The following is a 26,473-nucleotide window of genomic DNA, read 5'->3' as shown; positions in this document are numbered from 1 at the left end:
AGCTGAAATGAAAAAAAAATGTATTCAGGAGAACTCACTAACAAAAGATGACTGGAGAATGAGAAATCAAACAAAGAGGAGAGCAGTCTCCTGGCTTAATGGAGTTCTGTTATTGCTAGCTATGTTTAAGTGCTTCTGTTCTTTAAAGATTAACACTTATTCCTTTAAGTTATTACCCATATATATTTCGAAGCAGCATACAGAAAGATTTTCACTGCTTTAAGTTCACCTCAAACTCCAGCAAATTTTATTTATATTTATATACATATAGGACTGAGAGAAGCTCAACAGTATTTTGTCTGTTGAGCCAACAATCTTCTAACTAAAAACAAAATGGGGAAAAAACCCACGCAGATGTATGAAAACAAGCAGCTTTTTGGGGTTTGAGGTTTGAAAACATGAGCACAGGATGGAACTTTTTTGTTTTTGTTTTTACCAGTCTGTTCATCTTCATAAATAAATTCTACTGTTTAGCATTGCTCCCTCTCACATCAATGAATTATCTGATATTGATATGACATGAGGTAGGTGGTAAGGAGAAGTCTTTTAGAAAGAAAAGCAGCTCTTAAAGCCGTTTCTCACACACTTTATAGCATAGGTTAAGTTAGCAAAATGGCAACACGAGTTCCACATTTCAATGGGTCATACTGCCACGTGATTATCCCAAAACTATTTTTCTACCCACAACGAGTATATCAAACTGACAACACATTACTCTTAACAATGTGTTTGTATACCCTCATTACCTCTTTATATGTGGGTCTATATATTGTATTTATAGGACAGCAGAAAACAGGACCTAGACTCAAATATTCTTTCCATACACAGGAATTTTCCAATAAAGAGAACACAGAATCAACTCCTGAAGTTATCAGCAGTGAGAAAGCATGCTGCGAGAATAAGGAGGATGTTCCGATTCCCTGCAATTACACATGTAAACAACAGGAAAAGGGGGAAAAACTTAGGATACAAGGCTAAACACATCCTATCACTTTCTTCTTACGTTTGGGCTGTACGTAGAAAGACACCGGCTCAGTCCAGGACCCATTCCCAGCCAGAGAAGTGGCCTGCACCCTGGCAGAAAAGTTTCCAGGGTTCAGATGGGTTAGTTTTGCTCCTCCAAGCTTCTTGTATTCCTGCCTAGAAACACATTCCCGCTTCTCCTGAAAGAACAAGAGCAGTTTGCAGTTCATACAAAAAATTTTTTATGCTTGTAATTCACAGAAACCCAATCAGGCTGGTGGGCTGCATACATTCATGATGCAAGCTGGCTTCTTAAACTGAAATCAGAACACTCTTTTTTCAAATTAGGCATACTTGGAATCCACTAATGGCTAGATCTGCAGACTAGGAAACAGGATTACGGTTTTTTATGGTCAGAACTATTGCCATTAACAGCATGCTTTATGGTTTTAATGCCTTAGTTTACCCATCTGTTAAACAGGCACAAAAACGTCTCGCAGGCAGGTTGCGAGGCAGGCTAGAAAGCCACTTCTTTGTTCGGGCCATAAGTCACACCTTGAGCAGAACGCACGAGACCATTCTTTGCCTTGCCACTTAGTGATGAGACCAGTTGCCCAGGAAGCGGGAGGTCTGGGTTCTCATGCTAAACTTCCTGCTACTATGAGATGTGGCATGTAACCACAAGTGCCCACAACCTGAGTGGTAAGACAAAGAAACTCTTAATGCCATACTTTCCTTAAGTACAAACTCAAATGAAACCACTACCTCCACCTGCACTCTCACCCTGGTCTTGTCTGCCCCTGGATAGCCTGTTAGGCCTGGTAAAACCACAGAATAAATAAGGTGGTTCTGCCTGTCATTACTTCAATCTGAGGGGTATAAAAACCTCCAACTCCTCACCTCTCCATGTTGCCCATATTTGATTTCATACATGAGTATCAACCCATTTGGGGTTGCCGGTTCTGACCACTTCAGGTAGATGGTGTTTTCTTCTTTCACTTCCCACGTTACTGCTCCTGGAATGTTATCTGCTCCTTCTACAACACAATCACAAGAGTTGATTGTAAAGGCAGTACTGGAGCCTGTCTGAATTGGAGACAACTGCTGGAATGAGTGATGCAAAAGATAAAAAACAAAATTCCAGAGGGGCCAAAATACTGCAGTAAGTATTGTTCAGATAACTAGAGAGCAAGGAGTGCTTGCAAGGGGCTTTCTGGAGAGCCTAGCATTCTTTGAACTGTGACTACCACAGCTGGCAGTACGCAGGCCCCCAAACATCAGTACGCATTAAATGCTAGAATACAAACCAGGGGTGAAGAACCTGGTCTATAGCAGCAACTGGTTCTTTCACACCTCCAAATGGCAGGGAGGGAAGTCAGTCCAAGCAAACAGCTTTAAAAGGTCCAACATCACAGCAGCAGTTGCTGTTACATTTCTGCTGAGCTACTTGCTGAATAGTGTCGGTACCACAAACATACAAAGAGTGGCTCAGCAGGAAAGCAGGTATATGATGGGGTCTGCACCAGAATCCAGATGTCCTGCAACATGTCCACTCATGACTTTTATGATGGAGAGACATGAGCAGTCTACTGTTTTATCCTACCACCAATGCTTTTCGTTTTGGAACGAAGACAAGCGGCTCCCCACAGACTGCTGCACATATGAATGCCGCTCAGTCAGAGGAAAAGGGGACACTTTCAATAACATGGGCACTCTGTGCCAAAGGCTACGAAACTCGTAAAAGCCTTCCGCTCCTGAGAACCGTAGGCTAAGAATTTGGGAACGTTTGCTTCCTTTCCCCTGATCTTACAGATCTCCCTGCTTCCTTCAAATAAGCAATGTTTCTGCACCACACTGCCCAACACTGGACCTGGAATATCACAGGGCTTCCAGAAACAAAGCTGAATTGCTGCTGCTCTGCATCAAAACGAAACCAGATACCTGCTGGTGTTATAAGTGCTGGCTGACTGCACACGGGCTCTTACTAAAACCAGATTCATTCTTCTCAGATGAAAAATCAGTAGGGGCCAGAATGGAGAATGGTAATCGTATTCTCCGTTTGAACTAGGCTAGTTGCTTGCAACTGTCATGAAAGTGACACAGTATTATGTTCCCAGACTGGACAAATGCAGTCACTTCTGTGACAGAAGCAGCAGTTGGTTTTCATGGCACATGCATCAGTAAGCCGCAAACTTGTGGCAAAACATTCAGTGAGAACCGAGTAAAAAGGGAACTCACTGATGGAAACTTTTCTCCCTACTTCTGTTGAGAATGACAGGAAAGGTGCAATCACACCTTCTGCCCAAACCTGACCCTGAGGCTCAAGAAATATGTCAACACCCGCTTCCACTCCCCAGTTGATTTGCATAACTTTCTGGGAGGATGAATTGCTTTGCCCTCTCCTGATAAGTGAACTGCCCCCTAGACTCTGGAGTGATGGACCCCTAGCAGGCACTGATACAGCACGATAGCTGCATAATCCACTTGATTTAGTTTATACCCACCCACCCTTTAAAGAAGCACTGTTTTCTATTTGGTTTCCAAAGCAGTTCCTCAGTATGAGATACTTGCATCTTCTGTAAAATAAAATTCATGCTTTAGAGACTTTTCAGACAGTACCTGCAGGCATGGTTCTTGCAAAGACAAAGTTGGAAGCACTGCAGCCAAGAGTCTCCGCTTCATGGTTGCAGCTGTGAATATCAATCCGGTAAAGCGTAAAAGGCTGGAGGTGGGAGATCACAGTCCTCTCCTTGCCTTCCACTTTGGTCTCATAGAAGGGGTACTCCATTTCGCTCTCCTCCGCATCAGAAGCATTAGCGAAGTGATCAGTCCCTGTCGTGTTCCTGTTCCTACTGGCAAGAGTGGCATTTGCAACTCGAAATACATCCCTGCGCTTCCGGTCAGGTCTGCAGAGAGCAAAAATATATGCAGAAAAGGGTCCACTGAATAGGTTAACTTGTAAAGCCAACCCCACAAAAAGGGAAGAACACTGTGAGACAGGAGATAGTAATCTAATTGGCTTCAGAGATGAAAAAAAGAACAGAGGAATGAAAGGAGGAGGAACTGCAAAGTAATAGCAATAGAAGTTCATTTCTTGGTGTGAATATGCTGTATGCTTAGAAAACCCTTTAACTGTCCACTTCAGAAAGATCAAAACAATCTTTTAGGCCCCAATTCTGTCCCAAGTGAGTGTGTAGACTTCCGCTGACCTCACCAGAGCTGACGTGATGCTGAATGGCAAATATGAACCCACAATTATTAAAGCAGCAAATCTGATTTGTATTTGATTTTGCTGATGCTGGAGGGAAAAAGAAACAACCAGAAGTCACAGATTTAAAAGCTTAGGAAGAAAACGAATCTACTGAATAAGCAAGAACTGTAAGCCTCCTAGGTTCCATTATAATTTTTTAGTTAGGATGAAATTATTATAGTTAGAAGCTTCTTAATTTGTTGTGTTGAGGAAGCAGACTGAAAGTTAACAGCTGTGCACTTGTGACGATTGTACTCCTTCTATACTACACCTTTCCGTAGCAAGGCCTGTACCAATGGCCAACCTTCTGACTTTAGAAAAATCAGCATGGTAATACAGGTGTGTATTGAAAAAGAGTCCACTTAGCAGCTTTTCTGACTCAACAGCCCACAAGTATTTCTATACAGGGGAAAAAAAGGAAAGCTAAAATTACCAAATAAAAACTTATAGACTGGCTTGTAAGAGCCCATGTTGTAAATTGTCGCTGTGGAGACGAACACACACATCTAGAGTCAATCTCTGCACCAAATTAAAACGCGTGCAATCTGTTTCTAGTCCGAAGATTGTCAGTGGAGAACAGATCTATTTGTCAGTTGTTGCTAAGGAGAAAAAAATGCAAGTGACAGAACGACTCCAGCTACAGCACATCACTGGTCTGGAAGAGGTGTCACGCGCTCTTCAGTTTGGGGTTTGTCTCCACACAAACCTGGACCGCAGAAGTAGGCTGACAGTTTCCTGATTCAGTCCCAGTCGATGAAGTTGCGTGATTTCACGCTGAATGAGCAGAACACCCAGAAAGCAAGGCGACTACAAAAAATCAGCAGAGAATCTATACCAGACATGTCTCCTTCATTGTGCCACCTCTCACATACCATATACGACCGCCTAGAACTAGGGCACTGCTGGGTCTATTGATTATAATGGCTACGGTAATGATTTCAACACAATCCCTGATCCAAGACACGAGAATTGGAAACTGAGCGGAAAAGTACCCCGTCAAGATGGAAACACATTCATTCAACCCAACTCATCCTAGAACAAAGAGCCGTAGCCTACTCCGCCCTGTGGAAAAAGAGCTGCAGCGCTGCAAGTTTACTCAGGTCAGTTTGGTTTCGGGATCTATAGGCAGAAGCTGGATGAAGCTTTAAAGTTCAACGAGAGAGTTTCTAAAATCCTGTGGTGGTGGCAGCATATACATTAAATCAAGCACAGCATAGACAGCAGATAAGGCAAAGGATCTCTTTGTTAACTGGCAACACAAACACCCCACGTGATCTACGTAACCAAGTCACGCTCTGGCCCAAATGGGAGAATTTCCTAGTGAACACAACATAAAGCCCTCATCTGGACATAAGGAAGAACTTCTTCACTGGCCGAGCCCCCGCGGCCTGGAACAGACTGCCACCAGAGGTGGTGCAAGCACCTACTCCGGACTCCTTTAAGAGACATTTGGGCATTTATCTTGCTGGGATCCTTTGACTCCAGCTGACTTCCCACCCCTGGGGCAGGGGGCTGGACTTGATGAGCTCCCAAGGTCCCTCCCAGCCCTAATGTCTATGAAATCTCTCGACGATACCTACTGAAAAGGCTAGATCTAGCAGTACTGTGAGTAGGCAAAGCCATCAATCATTCCCTCACTCTTCCTCAACAGTGCAAGAACTTTTTGGACCATACAGAAGCACAAGGATGTCTAGCCCTGAAAGAGAACATTGCACAGAGTTGGGACAAAGACATGAGATTCAAAATATTTTTTAAATTAAAAAATAATAATAGTTTCATAGTTTCTAGGGTCGGAAGGGACCTGAGCAGAACATCTAGTCCGACCCCCTGCCATGGCAGGAAAGAGTACAGGGGTCAAATGACCCCAGCAAGATGTGCATCTAACCTCCTCTTAAAGACCCCCAGGGTAGGAGCCAGCACCACTTCTCTTGGAAGCTGGTTCCAGACCCTAGCCGCCCTGACCGTGAAGTCGCGTCTCCTGATATCTAACCTAAACCTGCCCTCTGCCAGCTTGTGACCGTTATTCCTAGTCACCCCGGCAGTGCTCGGGGGAACAGGGACTCCCCCAATGCCTGCTGATCCCCCCTGACTAGTTTATAACAGGCCACAAGACCCCCCCTCAGCCTTCTCTTGTGGAGGCTGAACAGGTTCAGGTCCCGTCGCCTCTCCTCGTAGGGCCTGCCTTGCTGCCCCCTGATCAAACTAGTGGCCCTCCTCTGGACCCTCTCCATGCTGTCCACATCCCTCCTGAAGTGCGGTGCCCAGAACTGGACGCAGTACTCTAGCTGCGGCCTGACCAGTGCTGCATAGAGGGGGAGGATCACCTCCCTGGACCTGCTCGAGATGCATCTGTGGATGCATGCCAAGGTGCGGTTGGCCTTCCTAACTGCCTCTCCACACTGCCGGCCCATGTTCATCTTGGAGTCAATGATGACCCCCAGATCCCTTTCCGCCTCCGTGCTGACAAGACGGGAGTTCCCTAACCTGTAGGTATGGTGCCGGTTGTTCCTCCCCAGGTGCATCACCTTGCACTTGTCTGTGTTGAAACCCATCCTATTCTCATCCGCCCACCCTTGTAACCGTCTAGGTCTGATTGTAGCCTGTTGCATCCTTCCAATGTGCCCACGTCCCCCCACATCTTAGTGTCATCAGCACTAATAATCAACCACCAAGGTATATGTCAACATAACAGCATGTCGTAGTGATCAGAGGGCTGAAAGGCACTGCCTTACCTACCACTGCCTTCATAGGATGCATAAAGATTTGCTCTATAGCAGTCACTGAAAAAATGTAAAAACACTACCTTCAAAAAAAAAAAAATAAATTATGGATACAGAATGTGCAGGCAAAAAAAAAATTAAAATAAAAAAGATATAGTCACGTTAGGGAGAGACAGAGACCCACAGATTAACCACAAGGCAAACATAACTAAAATACTGAGGGACTGGACATCAATGACTTTCTGTCAAGCAACTGGCTGTTTTGCTGGAACACCCAAATGAGGAAAAAAATAGTACCTGAGAAACAACTTAGGCAGCCAAAAATAAAAGCAGATCTTGAGGTAAAAGAACATGAAAATCCACCTAGCCTCCAAGTGAAAGAAAGGAGAGCAAAAGATAAAAGGAAATAAAAACCAACCTGAATGGAGGGGGAAAAAACTAAAGAGAAAGAAAAAGAAAGTGACAACTTAGTGCAAAATCTAATTGCTCTTCCATCTCGGGCTAATTTGAAAAGTTATGGTATCCAAGAAGCGCAGGTTTACGCTCTCTCTCTGCACTAGGGAAAAGGGGCAGAGTAATGGTTCCCACAGTGCTGTAAAGGCAGCTTCAGCAGTATAAGTGGTTCTGTATGTACCCATCCTACCCTAGATGTGATGGATTACTGCAAGTTCATTAGTAAACTTGATATTACTGCAAGTTTTGAAGTAACCTGAAAACCACGTGGTCCGATTCTTTTATTTACTCGCTGTACTTTTCATGATGTCCCAAAGACCGGGAAGGTCCAGGTAGAGTCCGGGAAGCACAACTTTGTCTAACGAGGCTCGTGTTGACATATGAATCAGCTTCCCCCCCCGGGAAAAAAAGGGAAAAAATAGACATCTGCAAGGAACGAGTTGCTTAGATTTGTCCCAGAGAGAAATCTCGCCAGGTCATAATCTCACGTTTCCCTGATATTCAGATTTCTTAAAAGTCATTTAATTCCTCTGCTACATGTCTTGGATCCCATCTGCTACCACTGTTATATCAGTGAAAAGAAGGGAGTGTGTGTGCTTGTGCACATGTGTGCATGCGGACCCCACCTCCTCCAATTCTAAAAGCAAATAAGCTGGGGTGTGGGCTGTGGAGGGATATAGTAAAGCACCCAGCATGTGCTGTTCCACTTAAAATCTTAGAAAGGTCCAATATAGGGGTAAAAATTGTTAATAATTTGTTCAAGCTTCCTTTCTTCCTTCTCTTCCTCAGGTCCAGGAAAGTTTATCCCATACAAACTTAGTAAAGCTGTTCAAATGACAAAGCTCAAGCCAAACGCATTTTTTTTTCCTCTGTAAAACTAATCTTGTGCGACCTTTGGCAAGGTACAACTTGCACATGCCTTTCAGAGACTCCTGGGCCAAAGCCACCTCTTGTTTACATCACATGGACTGCTCACGACCGACACGCGCCATAACCGGCCAGCCCGTTAACGCATCAGTAGCTAACGCTACTTCCGGATGGCGTCTGAAACGCAGCACAAGTCAGCGCAAGAATTCAATGCTTCCACTAAAAGCATTATTTATGGCTTGTATTCTGACAGTCCCTGCCCCAAAAGAGCTTACAGTCCGACACGTCCCTAAATAAAAATACTAAAGATGAAGCTAGTGAAGACAGTAGGCTTTCCAAGACTTAGCTTTACTGTCTCAAAAGACTGCACATTAGAAGTCCTTTAGATGCTGATTTTCCGTCCTTCTCCACCAGCCAGGAGAGCCAACGAGGCTCCATGTGTGATAAAAATCTGACTGCTTCCATAGCAATACAGCATTTGTACACAGTGTGCTGGCTCCATGCTCCGATTATCTGAAGTAAAAACAGCTCACACACGAGGTAAATTAGAAACTTAAGTATCAAACCACTGAAGATTTCAATAGTATCTGCTCCAAGACACCATATAAAATGCAGTTCAACAGGTAAGCCTCCATTAACATGTAAGCAGCAGCCTTCACCATAAAAGAGAAAGCACAATTAATTCCCACCTGCTGAAAGAGCACTGGAAACTTAACACACTCTCCATAATTAGTGCAGATATGAATTAGAAAGGGCAACCATTTTTAATTCTACAAGGCATGAGTACTCCTTTAATTTCTAAGGCCAGATTAAATCTTCATGATGACTTACCCACGTACTTAAAAGGGGGGAGGAGGGGAGGAAGAGAGAGAGGTCATGTTTGAAACCAGTTGTCTGCCATGTAGTGCTCATCTTTGAAACTCTTATAAGCAAAGAATTGCTTAAGTGACCCTTGATTCTACAAAGGAACAACTGCAAAAAGGTCCTTGAACAATACAGGTCAGGACCCTTGCGATTAGCTAAAGTAGGGAGAGGCAGGTAAAAATTAGTAGAGCCTTGGAGAAGCAGGACAACTGCAAATCGCCTTGCTCCTTGTGAGGCAATGTTCTGACGCATTTCAGGTGTTATCCAAAGATGCTTTCAAGTTTAAAAATACCTTGAGCCAAAGGCAATCTGTAACATTCCCCCAGTCAAGGGAAACTTGTATCATTCCCCCAGGCCAGGACAGCTAAAGGCCAATGTCTCTTACCTGGGGACAAAGATGGAGTTATGCAGGAAGTTCTCAAAGACTTTCCGGTACTCTGCCTCCTCCTTCTCTGCTTGTTTTTCTGCTTCTGTCTTGGGACAGGCACAGCAAGGTCCTTTCTCCCCACCACAGCCCTCTGGCTTGGTAGGCTCAGTAGCTTCTTCTGTATCAATGGTCCCATCAGCATATCTCCGAATAGGGACTTTATCTTGAGAAGAAATAAGTAGAGATTGTGTTTCCCCCCTAACATTACAAATGGATACAGTAACAAACCACATTCAACCCCTCTACCTCCATTTGCCATTGTTCACAGACATGATGAAATGGGGAACTGCAATGTGCACATGAATGGTCAAGCTTTGACCCATGTGAATAATGCAAACTGACAAGTATGCATCTAAGGCATTTTAACACAAAACTACTTTCCATCCCCTTACCTTTGGAGCAGTAGTTGTGCCGGTAAAGGTAACTGTCCTGGGGCTGTTGTTGCCATCGAACAATATAATAAGACAGGTTGCCATTGGGGAGAGAGGGTGGATTCCATTTCACAATGAGTTGGGAAGAAGAGTTGGATGCAGAAATAACATCCAGAGGGATAGACGGCACTGGGGAAGGAAAAAAAAAACCAAACACATAGGCATAATCCATAAGGATAGATTTTTGGGAGAAGGCTGAGAAACCAATGATCCCTAGGTAGTCATTTGGAAAAAACTGCTCATCTCACAATGGGAAAAAGCATCCATAATCTCCCTATAAGCTTACGGATGTGAACATATTAAAAGCCCCAGAGCGAAGACCTGAAGTTGCATTTGATAACATCAGTTGACCTCAATGGATCAAAACTGGCGATCCTCACTCCAGGAGATCTTCCACTAATTTTCACTGGGAATACCACCTTAATAATGGCCCCAGAGCTTGGCCTGGAATCTGTATCTGTATAAGCCAGGGGTGTCCAACCTTTCTGAATGTGGGCCCGATCATGAACTTTTTATCACCCAGTGGGCCGGCAAGCCATATTCATATTTTATCACCCCGCGGGCCGTATGTTGGACAAGCCTGAAATAAGGCAAAGCTGGCATAAACCCCGACCTGTGCTCAGCTAGTGACAAACTACAGCAAATGATGTCCTGGACCAGCCATCCCAACAGCTGGGGCCCCCCTTCTGCCTACTATGACCACCACTTGAAGGCAGCCCCAGAAGATATTTGACAGCTGTGTTAAAATATGTGACCAAACCAATGTAGCTGGTGCTCTCACGCAGGCCAAGGGGCTGCCTATGCCACTGCTTCCCCAGGCCTTGCTCACACCAGCAACACCGCTGCCCAAAGTCTTCGCAGTGCTTGGGCAGACGTGGCTGAGGACCAGCCACCGCGTGAGATGGGGGACGACGGCGGAACTGCGGGAGCGAAGCCCGTTCCCAGCCTCGCAGGCGGTCTGCCCAGGGTGGCTCCTGGCGGGGGAAGGCCTCACGGGCTGCTCCACTTCTCCACGCTTCCCTGCGGCAAAGGCAAATGGCCCCTGGGAGGGCGCAGGCAGCCGCCACGGCAGGAGAGCAGCACCCAGCCCAGCCGCAGGGAGTGACAATCCCTCTCCCGGACCATCCCCCAAGCAGTGCAGCCCCACGAGCCAGTGCTGCCCAAGGGGGGCCGGAGCGAGGTGGCCGCTGCACTGCAGCCCCTCGCTCGCCCACCTGCACGGCCCAGCTCACCGTGGTGCCCAGCCGCCCATGCACGCAGCTCCAGTGGCCTCAGCGCTGCGAGCCCGGAGGACACCGGCTCCCGCCACCTCGCCCCACAGAGGTCACGCCAGGACCCCACCTGCCGAGGCCCCCCTGGGGCTGCCCTGCCGACTGCCTCTGCCGGGCGCTGTGCCCCGTTCCCACCCGGCGGGTCCTAGGAGGTGGGTGGGATGCCGGGGGCAAGGAGCTGAGCCAGAGACAAGTAAAAGCGGGCACTGTCCTCAGCTCGTCCCGTCAGACGCAGTCAGAGCAGCCCCACGCCACGAAGCCCTTGGGGGGCTGGGACCCGGCTCACGTGATGTGGGAGGTCACGCGAGCCCGGCCCCATGGGGGTGAGCAGCTCACGTCCCCTCCCCCACCTGCCCGTCCCAAGCGAGAGACCTCGGGCCACAGAAAATGGCTTGGTGGGCCGCACGTTGGACAAGCCTGGTATAAACTATAGTTAATGATGCTGCGATTTTCTTAGTCTATGTAAGTCAGAGAAATTTCAATTCGTATAACAGCACAATATGCTTTTCAATTGCTACTTGCTAAATGAAGCACCCATCTACACTAAAAAGTTATATCAATTTAGTTTGGTTTCACATGAAAAAGTAAAAATGGCACAACTTTGGAGGTGCCAAGAGAACTTCTGAGAAAATCCACAGCAACAAACAGCCTCAACTGCATGTCTATAGAAACACAGAGCCCTTTCTTGAGACAAAGTCTTCTAATCTGTAAATTCTCTCCTTGTGTATTGATTGTCAGTATATGCATCACACACTTGTTGCATTGCTGCTGTTGTGTTATATGAACAATGGCCAGTTATTTTCAGCTAACATTTGTGCAAAATATATAGAAAAAGTAAAATATGCAGAATGGGTCTTTTCTTAGTTTTGAACAAACAAAAAGTTTAGTTGTTTCTGCCTGCACCCAGTACCATCATGGCCTTGTTGAATTCAAGGCTGAAGAACAGTGGTAAACTTTCAAGATTTTACTTTTTTGTATCATTTCAAAAGATACATGGCTCCTGAATGATCAATAGTGCAAGAAAGCCTTTCACCAATATGGCATTATCACCTTAAGCATTTGTAGACCTCAGTGTCTCCACAAACTTGCTCCAATACAGAATTATTTTGCATGTACTAGAAAAAAAAAAAATCACTGTCTACAGGATCAGCCAGATTCGCTTTAGGAGATCCAGGGCAAAAAAGTATTTTCAAATGTCATAACTTTTTTCTTTTAATATACTCAGGGTTTAATGCACTTGGACTGCCGTTCTGAAATACAACAATTTTTAACATAACTGAGACTAACATTAACATTTCCAAGGTAAACAAGATGGCCCAATATTTACTGCCCTCCAAAAAACCAAACATGTGAGCTAGTCATTCATGCAGAAATGAAAATGATGGGCAACAGCTAGACAGAGCTAGAACCTGACTTTAGAGCACCAGAGATTCACCCCCATTGTCTCAAAAATTGACATATTGAGCCATTTTGTTCTTCAGTTACTCAACACAGATGCTCTGCTATTTGAAGGTTTAATAAAATACATTTTGGAAGCTTGAGGGCACCAGGTTGAGCAGAAGGGAACAAGTTCACCCTGTGCTGTGCTACAGTACGAAGAACAGGGTGTTAAGAACAAGCATACTACAGTCTTATGCAACAAGAGCCTTGTGCTCCTCTCTCTACCTGGAAAGGAGATTCTTGCCTACTCTCACTGCTGTATTTTCAGCAAAAAAACTAAAATAGATACTGACCGTAACAAAGTGCAATATTCTTAAAATTGCAACCGACACCCAGGAAAAAGCCAGCTTATTAAATGGGTACTTTGCTTCAGTCTTTCATCAGTCCCATGGGACGCCCCTCCACATTATGGGACAGGGAGGCCTGGGTGAGGGAGATTCCCTGCCCTCCATCAACACTGACCTCATGAAGGAACACCTTGAGAGTTGGACACCTTCAAGTCAGGTGGACCTGACAATCTACACCCCAGGGTACTCAAGAAGCTGGCTAGCATCACAGCTCAGCCCCTGGCACGGGTCTTCCTCTGGTGAAGTGCCTGAAGATTGGAAGAAGGCCAATGTGGTGCCTATCTTCAAGAAAGGGAGGAAAGTGGATCTGTCAAATTACAGGCCCATCAGCCCGACCTCTATACTGGGGAAGGTCTTAGAAAAGATGATTAAAAAGAGGCCATTCTTAACAGACTGGCCAACAGCAACATCCTGAGGGATAACCAGCATGGGTTTGTTGCGGGTAGGTCTTGCTTGACCAATCTCATATATCTTGACTTCAAAAAAACCCTTCAATCTGGTATCCCATGATCACTTCTTGGCAAAACTGGCCAACTGTGGCCTCGGGTCCACCACAATCTGCTAGATGGGGAATTGGCTCCGTGGTCGAACCCAGAGGGTGGTGGTTGACAGAAGTCAATCATCATGGCGCCCTGTGACCAGTGGGGTCCCCCCAAGGCTCTGCCCTTGGACCAATATTGTTCAACATCTTCATTAATGATGTGGACACTGGAGTCAGAAGCGGACTGGCCAAGTTCACTAATGACACCAAACTCCGGGATAAAGCATCCACCCCTGAGGATAGGAGGGTGATCCAGCTGACCTTGATGAGCTCAGGAAATGAGCAGATGAGAACCTGACAGTGTTCAACACTGAAAAATGCAAGGTTCTCCACCTTGGGAGGAAAAACCTGCAGCATTCTTATAGGCTCAGCAGTGCTACGCTGGTTATCACTACAGATGAAAGGGACTTGGAGGTCATGACTGACCACAAGATGAACATGAGCCTTCAATGCGATGCTGTGGCTAGTAAAGCGAGCAAAACATTGGCTTGCATCCATAGATGCTTCTCAAGCAGATCCCGGGATGTCATTCTCCCCTTGTACTCGGCCTTGGTGAGGCCGCAGCTGGAGTACTGCATCCAGTCTTGGGCTCCACAATTCAAAAAGGATGTCAGGAGAAGCTTGAGAGAGTGCAGAGAAGAGCCATGCTGAGAGGTGATGATCAGAGCCATGATCAGAGGTCAGGAAAACAGACCTTACAATGACAGGCTGAGCGCTATGGAAAAGCGCAGGCTCAGGGGCGATCTGATGGCCACCTGGAAGTTTATCGGGGTGTTCACCAGGATCTGGGGGAACGTTTGTTCACCAGAGCGCCCCAAGGGATGACAAAGTCGAACAGTCAAACTAAACTACTGCAAGACCGTTTCAGGCTGGACATAAGGAAGAATTTCTTCACTGTCCGAGCCCCCAAGGTCTGGAACAGCCTGCCATCGGAGATGGTTCAAGCACCTACACTGAACACCTTCAAGAGTAGATTGGATGCTTATCTTGCTGGGAACCTATGACCCCAGTTGACTTCCTGCCCCTTGGGCAGGGGGCTGGACTCGATGATCTTCTGAGGTCCCTTCCAGCCCTAATGTCTATGAAATCTATGAAAATACACCAGGCCCCTCAAATGAACTTCCTAATTATTAAGCCATTTAAAAGCTGGTCACTTTTCCCATCCACTTACCTTTCTTCCAAAATCCAAAGCTAATAAGGGGCATATAGCATGCCTGTACATGAGCCGGGAGGCTACTCCAACGTGCTGTAATTGCAGCACGTGGCAGCAGACTCAATTAATGGAGCCTGCTGAAGCATGGTAATTACCGCACTCCAGCCCACCTCTGCATCTCATGCATCAGCATCCCTGCGCTTCCAAATGACAGCAGGGGCGCTTTAACTCGGAGGTGCTCTAATTAAAGTGCCTCCCACCCCCAGAGCATGTGCAAGAATGCCCATAGTTCCTTAAAGGCCATAACACCAAAATCTTACCTGCAGCATTGGTGCGTATATACACAATCTCGCTCTTGGCTCCATGAATGTGATGGTTCTCCATCATTGTGAGGGTAACAGCCTTGACATAAATGGCATATTGAGTCCAAGGTTTCAGTCCCTGCAGCAAAATCCCAGGGTTGTTCTCTTTGTTTGGGGGCAGGTCGACATCCACCATGTTCCAGCTGTTTGAGCCGCACGCATCCTGCCCATCATACTCTGTCACATTCTTGAATGGTCTGAAATATTTTTAAAAAGTGGCACAGATTGTACTTTTACTTTCTCTTAAAAACACTCAAACGTTCATGAGGGAATCTCACATCAGCCTTGTCCAATGAAACTAATAAAAAAAGTTTATTTGCTTTTTATAGCAGAATAAAGAACAGAGAATCCTGGAGCCTGGGCTCATCTTTTTATTTCCAGGTGCTATAAAACTCAGAGTTTGGATTTAGCTGGGGGATTTAGACTCAGTAGTTATTGCAAAGGCAGGGTTTCAGGAGAGATGGGTACCCCTAGCTTCCTTTCCTTTCCCACAAAAGGAGAGCTGCTGCCTAATTTATCAGTGGGAATAGACATTTGCAATTCAATCATTCCCTGTCAAAGGAGACAGGGTGTGCAAATGTTGTCAGCAGTAAGAAACAGCAGTGGTCACAAGACAATAAGAAGTAGAGAGAACAAACCTGCTAAGGTATTCATTTTTTACCTGGTTCCATAAGGGGACCTAGCATCGTGTGACAGGAAAATATCACACAAATAATCCCTTCCCTAAAGAGACAACTAATTGTTCAGAATAATGACAAAAAAATCCTCATTTCCTCTTAAGAAGATAGGACTAGAAAGCACTAACAGGTATCTGGTTGCCTTGCATTTTGTAGTAATGACAAACCAACTGAATTTGCACATTAGCACAGAAGAAAATCCCACAGACTCAGTATAAATGTTTGGCCATAGCTGTATTTCTAAAGTAGCATTGGCTAAAAAGAGAGACAAAACTGATCTGAGGATACTGACCCTAGCCTGCTTTCTCCCATTTTCAAAACCAGATAATAAAATACTTCTGACTTGAATTAATAGAAGCATTGTATTAGCTGGGCAACTAAAAGAGAATCAACTCCAAATATTTACTGGCAATGACTGAACTTTTGCCATAAGAGCACAAACTGCCCTGATGAATAACTCAGAAGTCTACAAGCTAATCTAGTTCTTCAAATTAAAGAAACACCAATATTTAGCTTGAGATTTTTACATTCCCTTATCGTTAAGCTGTACTCTTTGTACGGATATGGAAAATAGAAGTGTATTTTATATAGCGTTAAATAAAAACAATAAACACTTATTTAACAGAATGATTATTTAATATTTTTATGATATATAGCAAGATTTTAATAATTATTTTGTATGCACATATCAATATTTGAGGACTCCCACCAACACCACAGGCTCTCTGGGATGCGACAATAAAAGCATTTGAACCATACTATGGTTCCAGAACTTCTGCTTCATTTCTTTCACAGCATAGTTGATGCATGTAAAAGAAACAGTCCTGAACTTCTCTTTCACCCCATCTACCTTAGCCACATCTCTCTCCATCTTCTCAACGCAACTGACTGACTTAATGTGCTTCCCTTTGGAGTACAGCTCACTTACTCCATTACTTCCACTAAAACTACAGAATGACATGACATTTTGGCTCCATTTCTAGCCTCTCTTAGATACAAAGGGGCTGGTACATGGACAAGAAAAGGAAAGGAGAGCGATATTATCGGTCTTCCCAATACAAAAATCAACTCTCTGGCAACCGAGCATCAATCCAGCCAGAAGAGAAAGGACCAAAAGAAGCCCAGCTGTGAGCAATGGCCCCATGTGTAAAAACATCCAGAGAGACTTGGGTGAGACATCTGTTACACAAGGTCCACCAACACTGAGGTCTACACTGTTCCAGAAGAACAGAGCTGAAGGAAAAGCTGTCAGCATTGCCTTGTATGTCAAAAATACATACACTTGTTCCCCTGGTTCAGGAGGAAAAAGGTAGCAGATCTAAATGCATTTTGGTGAAAAAAAAGGTGAAAGATACAGCACTGTTATAATGGGGATTAACTATAGACCACTAAGACAGGAAGAAGAGGTGGACAAGGTACACTTCAAGGAGGTGACAAAATTATCCAAAAGTTATAAAATTATACAGATGGGAGACTTCAAGTTTCCAGATATCTGATGGAAGAATCACACAGCCAACACAAACTGTTGAGCAAGTTCTTGTGTGGGGGACAACTTTCTGCTCCGGAAACTAGAGGATCACCTACTTTGGATCATGTCCTGCCCAACAGGGAAGACCTGGTAGAGGATGTGAAGATGACTGGTAACTTGGGAGGAAGTGATCACAATATGACAAAAATTATGATCCTGGCACTGGGAAAGCATGAGGTCAGCAGAACAAAGACACTGGATTTCAAAAGGCTGATTTAAATCAACGTGAGATAATACGAGGAGAGACTGAAGGATAAAAGCACCAAGGAGGGCTGGAAGCTTCTAAAGGGCACAGTACTGGAAGACCAACTGGACAGCAGCACTACGGGAAAGGATCTAGGCATCTAGCTGGATCACAGACTCAGTAGGAGCCTGCAGTGTGATGCAGCCACAAAAAGGCAGATGAGGTTTTGAGTTGCATAACAAGGAGTATAAGTTCGAGATACAAAAGGCGATGGTGCCTCTTTCCTTAGCACAAGTAGGTCTCATCTAGAGTACTGTGTGAAGTTTTGGGCTCCTTGTTTTAAAAAGGACACACAGAAGTTAGAGAAGGTCCAGAGGCAGACAAAAACAATAAAGGGCTTGGAAGACCAGCCAAACAAGGAGAGGCTGAAGGAGCAAGGCATGTGCAGCTTATGGAAAAGGCACTTAAGTGAGGACATAATAACAGTCTTCAAAGACCTATTTTTCTATGATTCTACTAACTTTACTACAAATCTACCATGAGCAGCATGTAGCTACCATGAGCAGCCTGTGGCTGTAGCAACCTGCCCAAGTTAGATAATCTAAATAATCTAGAATTTAAGTAGATAAAATACAGTCTCCAAATCTTTGCTGCTCTTAAGCCAAAGTCCTGGCCAGGAGAAGAAAGAGCAAAAGTCTAATGCATTTTCAACAGAAGCCCTGAAAATAGCCAAGCATACACTGGAAGATGCCCCCTGAATTTTAAATAAAAAAAAAAAAAAAAAAAGAAAGTCAGAAAACAGATCCCAAACCCCCCACTATTTTCAGAGGCACGTTGTTTTATACACACTGTCCAAACAGAACCTTGTAAGGAAGGGCTACTAGAGAACGAAGTGAGTACACAGCAAAGTAAGAATTGCCCAAGGGACTTTGCTGACTCACTTTATTCTTCATTCAGCCAATAAACACAACGGTCAACAGAGAAATCCTATCCACCAGGCCTGCTATCTGCTGAATGACATCATGACTCTCTGAACACATATACTCACGCCTCTTTGTAGTACACAGTGAAACTAATAAGGTCTCTGTAATCCGGAGGGCGGTATCGTTCCCAGGTCAACTTAATGCGGTTCTTCAGGGTGGTGTTGGAGACAAAGCGCAAAATATGGCTTTCACCTGCAGCAAAAACAAATGACAGCAACTGCTGCAGTCAGTCTGATTCACCTCCTAGAGACTGGACGGCTGCAATTCGTGAAGCTCTGCATTTTGGTGCTCTCTAGCTCATGCCCGGGATACCATACTATAGTGTGGATTCCTTAACTTCCTACTCTCCTCCCTCACCCCCTTATTTATGCCAAAGCAGCTGGTGAAGATTTGGTAATGAATGACATTACAATATATAGAAAAAATGCACTCCGCTACTTCTACAATTTAGTTATAAAACAGGACATTTAAGAGGATCATTAGAATAATGGCCAAAGATGCTCAGGATTTTCTCAAGATTGGGAGCCAGGTTGATGCATAGTTAGGTGCATGAAGGTGGCCCCCTACATCCAAGTTCCACTGCCTCTTTGTCCCAGGTCCCAGTGTGCTCCCAACAGTTGCTGCTCTTGTCCCCTGCCCAGAAGTGCCACAATATGGTTTGGAAGTAGTCCCACAGCAGCCCAGACTCCATGCTGTCCTGTACAGCATTGTCACCAACCACATGGATGTTGGCAGAAAAAAGCAAGGAGCAGACCTCAAGAATGAGCCTTCCCAAGGCCTTGGTCCTGTTGGCTTGCACTTGCACACTGAAGCATGCCAGCTTGTACACAAGCTGGAGGAACACACTGAGCAAATGCTGGAAGACCATAACTCTCCACCTAAAGCAGTACAGCAAGGACATGACCTCCCAGCACTGACCAAGCAGACAGTTGGATAAGCCAGAGGCAAAGATCCGTTCCGGACTTGGGAGTATAACTGACAGGCTTTCTGGAGAGGAAACTGCCTGGCCAGGTGTGCGGGTGGATCTGCACTCCCAGCACAAGGGCTGGCTGGTGATCCATGGGCAGATCGCTAACCAGTGCTTTCCTCTATGCTTGGCTGGCCTCAGGAACTGTCAGAGACTGGGCCCCTATAAGACCCACTGGGATGTCTACACAGTGACCCTCTGGCTCATGTGCTCCCACTCAGCATTTTCAGGTTCCAAGCACTCAAACCCTGTAATGTCTGTCTACCCCAGGTGCTCTAAATTTCTGTGGTGTACAAAATTCAGTGGCATCAGTAGCACTGCAAATGTAGTATTTGTCCAGACTCTGAAAATAAAGTGGTTTTTACCCTCATGCACCGGCACTAATGGAACTTCTGTCCTTCCGAAAGCATTTTAGTTTTCATCAATTCTTTTGCCGCACACCCTGCTTGGAGAGTCAGGAAACTTTTTGCACCAAACAGGCAGTGGCTGGGAATCACCTCAGTGGTAGCAAGGACAGCACATCTGCAGTTCCTACAGGACTGCAAGCACCCAGCCTATTCAATGCAAGAACACTTGCACAACAAGAATTATATCACCTATGCTGGCTCATCATGCCTAGAGGGACATCTGGTGGCTTAGACATCCCAGCTTTGTGAACACAACCCATTAACAAGTAGACTCCCCTTATAAACATCTTAAAACAACTCAATTCCTAGCATACAATTTAACAGGCAAAATATATACCAGGAACTCGCATGGTGCCAGGCTCATAAGTGATCTTTTCTTAACCATCTTTAAAATGGAAGAGCATTTGTATATTTGTCTGCAGAACAACAGGAAAGATGTAAAGACCTCCTGAAGTTCACAGGAGTTATTCCATCAATTTGAAACAAGTCCCTTGAGAAGATCTCTGCATGGCTCCACCCCAATTATAAAGGAACTGTAACTTTGAAATGTTGAGGAACTAGAAATACCGCTTTGAAATTGGAAGCAAGGAATTGAGAATAAACAAAAGCAAGTTAATCTGAAATGCAAATTTATAGCAGCTGATAAATGGAAGTGCTCACCATCAGGGACAGTAGGAGCATGAATTAACAAAGTATCGATACTTAACCAACTGCTTTGCATTGAAAAAGACATCAAAACAAACACTTTTGCAGTTGTCTTCTCAAAATCACTCCCCATCTCCAGATATATAGCATTGTTAGACAGTTTAGAAGCTCCCTTAAGGAGAAATATTTAAAAAACTAGACAAACTATGTACTAGTCAGGGGGTAAAAAAGGTTACTGGCAGAACTGATTGCTCTCTCTCATAACATGGGTATTTCTAGCTATGCTGCTATTACTATACGAACTGCTGTTGTGAAAAACTGATATTAGTTAAATAAAGTATTTTCTTAAGTGACTCAGCAGCACTGTTTTCAGCTGCTATGTAACAAGCTGGCTCTTTGCAGGGCACCACTGAGCCCTGAACCACAATTTGAGGACCCTCAAAATAAAATCAAGTATTTTAGCTGCTAACTTCTGGATTCCATGAGCTTCAGTATCATGCTTTCACGTTAAACAAGATGAGGGCTTGCTTTAAGTTTGCTTTATCTTTGACTTACAAGAGGCTCTTTCACCATTGTTCCTGGGATTTATATCTCCTTTGCTCTGCCGCCCCTTGGTTCCCGACACATCCTCCATGTGGTAAATTTCAGACACACACAGCTTGGGATTAAATGCAAAGTACATTTTGCCTTCCTTGATGGTCAAATTGTGGTGGTTCCAGTCCCACAGCTGCTGCAGATTCTGGTTGTCCAGAACATAGAAAGAATAATTCCTACAATGAGACATTTAAAAGCAAGTTAGTTTTATCACCAGTTCATGGGCTGCTCCCATACAAAGCATCTGAGCCAGGCAAGACTCTTTTTCTTTAATGAAATCTCTGATTAACCACATGAATTGAATGCACCCTCTATTCATATGATGCAGAATGAATACACCTGGAATCTCTTTGGTCCATGGGCACACATTCATTTAATGGCACGTTGACATCTGTTCCCTGATCCCAACAACAGCCCCTTCTGCCCTGCCATACACGCATGGCAGGACAAGCAATTTTGGGATGGGGAAAATCAGATTTAAACAGCAACACTACTACTTGCCACTGCAGGAGGCGGCCAGGATCACGATCCCAGGCTCCCCCTGGACTGGCCAGTGACAGCCAGAAGCTCAGTGAATAGATGTAGTGATGGAATTGGGACCCAGAATCAGCCAACTGTCAGCCTCAGCCAGAGGACCAGAATGGAGCCAGCTGGAGATATCAAGGCTGTCCCAGGCTGGAGGTGTCAACCAGGCCCCGCCATACAGCTGACCTCAGGCTTCATAGTGGGGGACCTGCCATGCATTCGGTTCAAGGAATGACAGAAACCAGCAACATCATTACATGTCTTTTGTGAAATACTTGTGGTTGGTTTTGTGTTTTGTGGTACCATTAATAATTGCCTGAATGGCTGGAGGAGTTACTATTTAAGACGCGATCAAAAAGTTAAATCGTGTCTTGAGCATAATGCCTGGCAGGGGCCTTTAGCTAACAAGGAGTGCAATTGCTCTAAGTTGGCTAATGGAGTTGAAAAGGGAGTACGTATGGGTTACAGTCAAATTAAATGCATTTTGCCAGGAGAGAAAATATTTACAAGTGAGATGCAGAGCTGCACTACGCACTAACAGCCGGTGTGTATTTTGGACACTGACTTCTTTGCAGTCAATGAACAAGAATTATCCTTGCAGCAGCCTGTGCAACATTAATGAGATGAACATGCACTATCATCAGTCATGCAAGTAAATAATTGCAGATAAGCCTTTCAGGAAAGACCCAAAGCAAGAGGCAGTTAACTTACAAAGCAGCTTCACAGCCTTAAAACCTCGTTTAAGAAATATGTAACGCCAGCCACCTCATCTCCGACCCACAACAGTGGTAATTGGTTTTTGAAACGGATACGTTTTAAAGAGACTGAACTAAATTTTCGGACAACCAAGCGACTGGAGTGGAGTACGCCCTTGCTGGTGTTTTAGACACCTGCAAACAGACTGGGTAACAGTTGTAAGTGACTGAGGATCATACATTAAAACCATCTGCACAAGTTTGAACAGAAGTTTAAGGCAAGGAAAACAAGTCCTAGGGGCTCATCTATGCACTGTAAGTATAAATTTGTGGAAGTTATTCTGGTATTATCCACGGCACCAGTGAAACCACATCTGCAAAGTTGTACAACCACAATCACAAGATAGGTAAACGTCTTGCACAGACGGTAGAAAATGCTGCTACAGAGGGCAACTGAAGTGCGATCAGGACTTTGGAGGTATAAGTTATAAATAAAGATTATATCAAAACTTGGCCTCCACAGCTGTGGAAAAGAGTCAAGATGCCAAGGAAGATAGCATGGAAAGAATAGGAATTTCTCATTAGGAAAATGATCTGCTGTCAATCAGCTAAAAACAATATCTAAAGGCATAGAGCATTAATGTTTTTAACTGTCTACTCCAAACCCATGGTAAGTGAAAGCTACACTGCAGCACCTTACATCCGTTAAATCCAGGGATAAGCTGCCCCCAGTTAGCATCCACGTTCAGTGGTGGGACAGGAATGAACAGATGAAATAGTTACTGCAGAACAACTCACACATGGTAAATTCCTTCTCTCTCTCTCTAACTCAATCCACTCCCTTAGTCTGTCCAGAGCCATATGGAAATATGGAATGAGCTATAACTGTGAGCAGAAACACACAGTATCTTAGGGAGTTTATACACATGCTCCGAGAGGGGCTGGAGTGGGTGGGGGGGCTGCTTTAATTAGAGCAGCTCTGAGAGCCGCCCTAATTTAAGTGCCCCCACACTGAAAAATGGCAGCAGGGGCACTTTAACTAAAGCTCATTCAACGAGCTTTAGTTGAAAGCGCCCCCACTGCCATTTTTCAGTGCAGGGATGGTGATACACGAGATGCTGGAGTCTGCTGGAGCATGGTAATTACCATACTCCAGCAGACTTGATTAAATGAGTCTGCTCTGATGTACTGTAATTACAGCCTTGCGACACATGTATAGACAAGCTTAGGGCCCACATTTTGGGGCAAGACCTAAACAATCTGAACAGATACTCATCTTTCCTGAGGCATCCCAGGGTAGTGCTACTTACTTTCCAGCTCCATGATTCACAATAGGATGCCATCAAATCCATGAGGGTGCCATACAGTACTAGCACTTCGCTATGCTAACACCTATACATGATTCACAAGATAAACCCAACAGATTTCAAATAGGAATACGGAGTGTCAAAAATATTCTGACCTACCATGGGCTTACTGAGTCCTCTGCAACAGAAGAACAGCTCTGTTATTTTTCCACAGTCAAAAATGAGTGAAAGCTAATAGCTAGCATTCACCAAGGGAGGCCTGGAGTCTAAAAAGGTTAGAACTACTGCCCGAGATGATAGGGAACCACAAGGCATACCACTGCATGGGTGGCTAAGGCAACCAGTATGTGTGAAGCCACTGAGGAAGGGGATTCTGTAACAAAACACACAGCACATGATCATGTGTTTAAAAATGATCCCCATTTATCTGAACTCAGCATCAGCAGGCCAGAATAAGTCTGTATGGGCAACCTACACATTTTTTCTTTATTTCCCAACTCCAAGGCTTGACTTGCAATATCTTCTTTTTCTTAATGTAGGTATTTAATGTGCATTATAGGTGATGCTGGCAACAGCCACTACAGTTATGGCAGAGTAATACTTCCCTGTTTTGAATTGTTAAATCACTCTGCCAAACTAACTATACAGACTGAACTTTTCCATGCCAGGTGTCTGTCTTAGGCTGAATATTTTTACAAATGTTATTATTTCAGATCGTGGCACTGCCCAAAAAAGCGCTTGTGTCCCCCCCCCCCCAAAAAGGGGGAAGGGATGGTCCCTAATCCAAAAGCACATAATGGCAATAATTCTTTAGCAGGAATTGATTTGGCTTCCTTTATGAACCCCAACTTTCTCAGCTTCACTGTTTATTGTTCCACTCTTGAATCAAAGCAATTTAATAAAGCCCAGTTCATAGCACTGCTGTTTCCTTTCCTATCGGTTACGCCTGCTGAGATGTAAGATTCCATAAATGCAATGGCTGCTTAAATTCACAGCTGCACTTAAAAAAAATAAATTAATAAAAAGCAAAAGACAAATTGATAACTGTACTATCTGCATGAATATACCACATCATAAGCGAGCTGAAAGAGCCTTGGGCTAGGCAAAGTGACAAGGCTCTTGGATTTCCAATTAGAAACAAAGTTTGTCCAAAGAGCCAATGTTCCTATTGAAAAAGACAGAGTGCTTTTCAAGTGCAGAATGAAGAGCTGCCCTTTAACTTGCTCTGTCAGATGGTGGAATTTTAAGAATTTAAGACTGACCAAAGAGTAGCCTGAGAAAAAGAGGGAGGTTTGGAAGAATCCCTTATATTGTAACTTTATCCTGTCGGGGAAGATAAATCAGAGGCATGCAACCTTTCCCATGACCTTCCCACCACCTTTTTCCCAAATGACTGCCCCAAATTCTTAGTTTACTAGTTTTCTTATTAGTAAGAAAGGCTCATTCCTCCTACAGTGCAGTGATTTAAACTTGGGCAACTATTTTATTTGGGGAAGAGACAGAGCACAGCAGTTTCCAGGTGGAAAGTCATCCCTACCTCAGCACTGCTAACTTCACTTCTACAGAATGCAAACCTCCTTTCCTCCTCCTTTCAGTCACCTACTACTCCTGGATCTGTGGTGTACAGAAATGGCACAACACACTGTTAAAAGTATATCATAAGCTATGTTATGGAGTCAAAACAATCCAGGAAGCTGATCAGTAAACTTTTCAATAAACCAAGATTACTTTCCAGGCTCAAACTCATTGTCTAGGTTAAGAGACTTAGTTTCTTCACAGTACTTTGTGGAGGGCCCATTTGTGCAGCTCCTGAATACTCAGATTAGTTCCAGGTACATGCCCTGATCTTTTAGTTAGTGAAACTGCTATTCTTCTCTAGGTGACATTTCCATAGACCTCAGTTAAGGACACAATACTAACAAACTGCAATGACAAAAGAGCAATGACTTCTGATTTCAGAATGCACTGGAGCATCAAAAGCAGAACATGTCTAGGATAAAAGCAAAAACTGCTTAGATATACAGCATCTCCCAAAGAAAATCTTTCTGCAGGAAAAAAACAGCAGCAGCGTTACCATAAATATATTTTTAATATACTCATCCAGCTGCTTGCATGCTAGTGAATCAAATGAATGATGATGGTGCAATGGTAGTAAGTAGAAGACAAATACTGCACGTTAGTGGAAGTGAAGGCTGTATAAATGGTACAAAAGTATTCATTAGAAGACATATTTTCCATGCCTTTCTGTTAGGCTGAAACTGCCGCTACAAATATAATCTTGCTCAGTTTGAGCACTTACCCATCCAGCTGTTCCTCTCCCAAAATATACCGGAGATTCTTTAGGAAAGATAAGGAAACCAGTGCATGTGAATGACGAATCTTCACATACCCAGTGACCGTCTCAATAAGGCCCATGAAATTCTCCAGCTCTGAGGCAATATTATCTGCATTAACAGGGAAGAAAATGAGTGCTGTTAACACATGCAATGGTACAGTGTTCCTTCACGTTTTGCTTCGCTCAGAGATTGCATAACAAAAGGAAACACTGATATTTGCTGCTTTTGTAAACAAAAATAGATTTGCCTTGCTGCAAACCAGCATATATTATTTACCTATGCAAGCAGACAGGTGGAGTACAACACTTTAGAACTCCATTCATAACTTTTATACTGATGTGCCTTCCTTTGCACAGATACTCCACACTTGTCCCAGACCCAAATTCTGAGCTGTCAACAGCCAGTCTCTAGGCCAAACTGAACAGACTCTTGTAAATTCAGGCATCTGTGAAACTGCCACTGCTGTTACACAAAGTGACAGAGGTAAAACCCATTAATTAGCTCAAGATGAAATGCTCTGCTGAAGAACATGGCAT

The 26,473-nt window shown here is 44.3% G+C and overlaps 1 protein-coding gene across 2 annotated transcripts in view; it reads right to left on the bottom strand.

Annotated features, from left to right (window-relative positions):
* The window catches only part of IGF1R (insulin like growth factor 1 receptor), a 257,818-nt gene that overhangs the window by 28,619 nt on the left and 202,726 nt on the right, over window positions 1-26,473 (bottom strand). For both annotated transcript variants that reach the window (XM_090029479.1, XM_090029480.1), the window contains exons 5-13: window positions 25,901-26,045; window positions 21,036-21,250; window positions 18,527-18,653; window positions 15,048-15,286; window positions 9,937-10,104; window positions 9,503-9,707; window positions 3,583-3,869; window positions 1,864-2,000; window positions 1,004-1,163 (exon numbers count right to left, since the gene is read on the bottom strand). In XM_090029479.1, coding sequence (XP_089885605.1) covers window positions 1,004-1,163; window positions 1,864-2,000; window positions 3,583-3,869; window positions 9,503-9,707; window positions 9,937-10,104; window positions 15,048-15,286; window positions 18,527-18,653; window positions 21,036-21,250; window positions 25,901-26,045 — 1,683 coding nt within the window. The remainder of the gene's footprint in view (window positions 1-1,003; window positions 1,164-1,863; window positions 2,001-3,582; window positions 3,870-9,502; window positions 9,708-9,936; window positions 10,105-15,047; window positions 15,287-18,526; window positions 18,654-21,035; window positions 21,251-25,900; window positions 26,046-26,473) is intronic.

The sequence above is a fragment of the Crocodylus siamensis genome, chromosome 15 (genome assembly GCF_052110815.1).
Source record: "Crocodylus siamensis isolate JL-2025a chromosome 15, ASM5211081v1, whole genome shotgun sequence".
Classification (NCBI taxonomy): domain Eukaryota; kingdom Metazoa; phylum Chordata; order Crocodylia; family Crocodylidae; genus Crocodylus; species Crocodylus siamensis.
The sequence above is the reverse complement of the archived record's forward strand: the minus strand, read 5'-3'. Positions and strand labels throughout refer to the sequence as shown.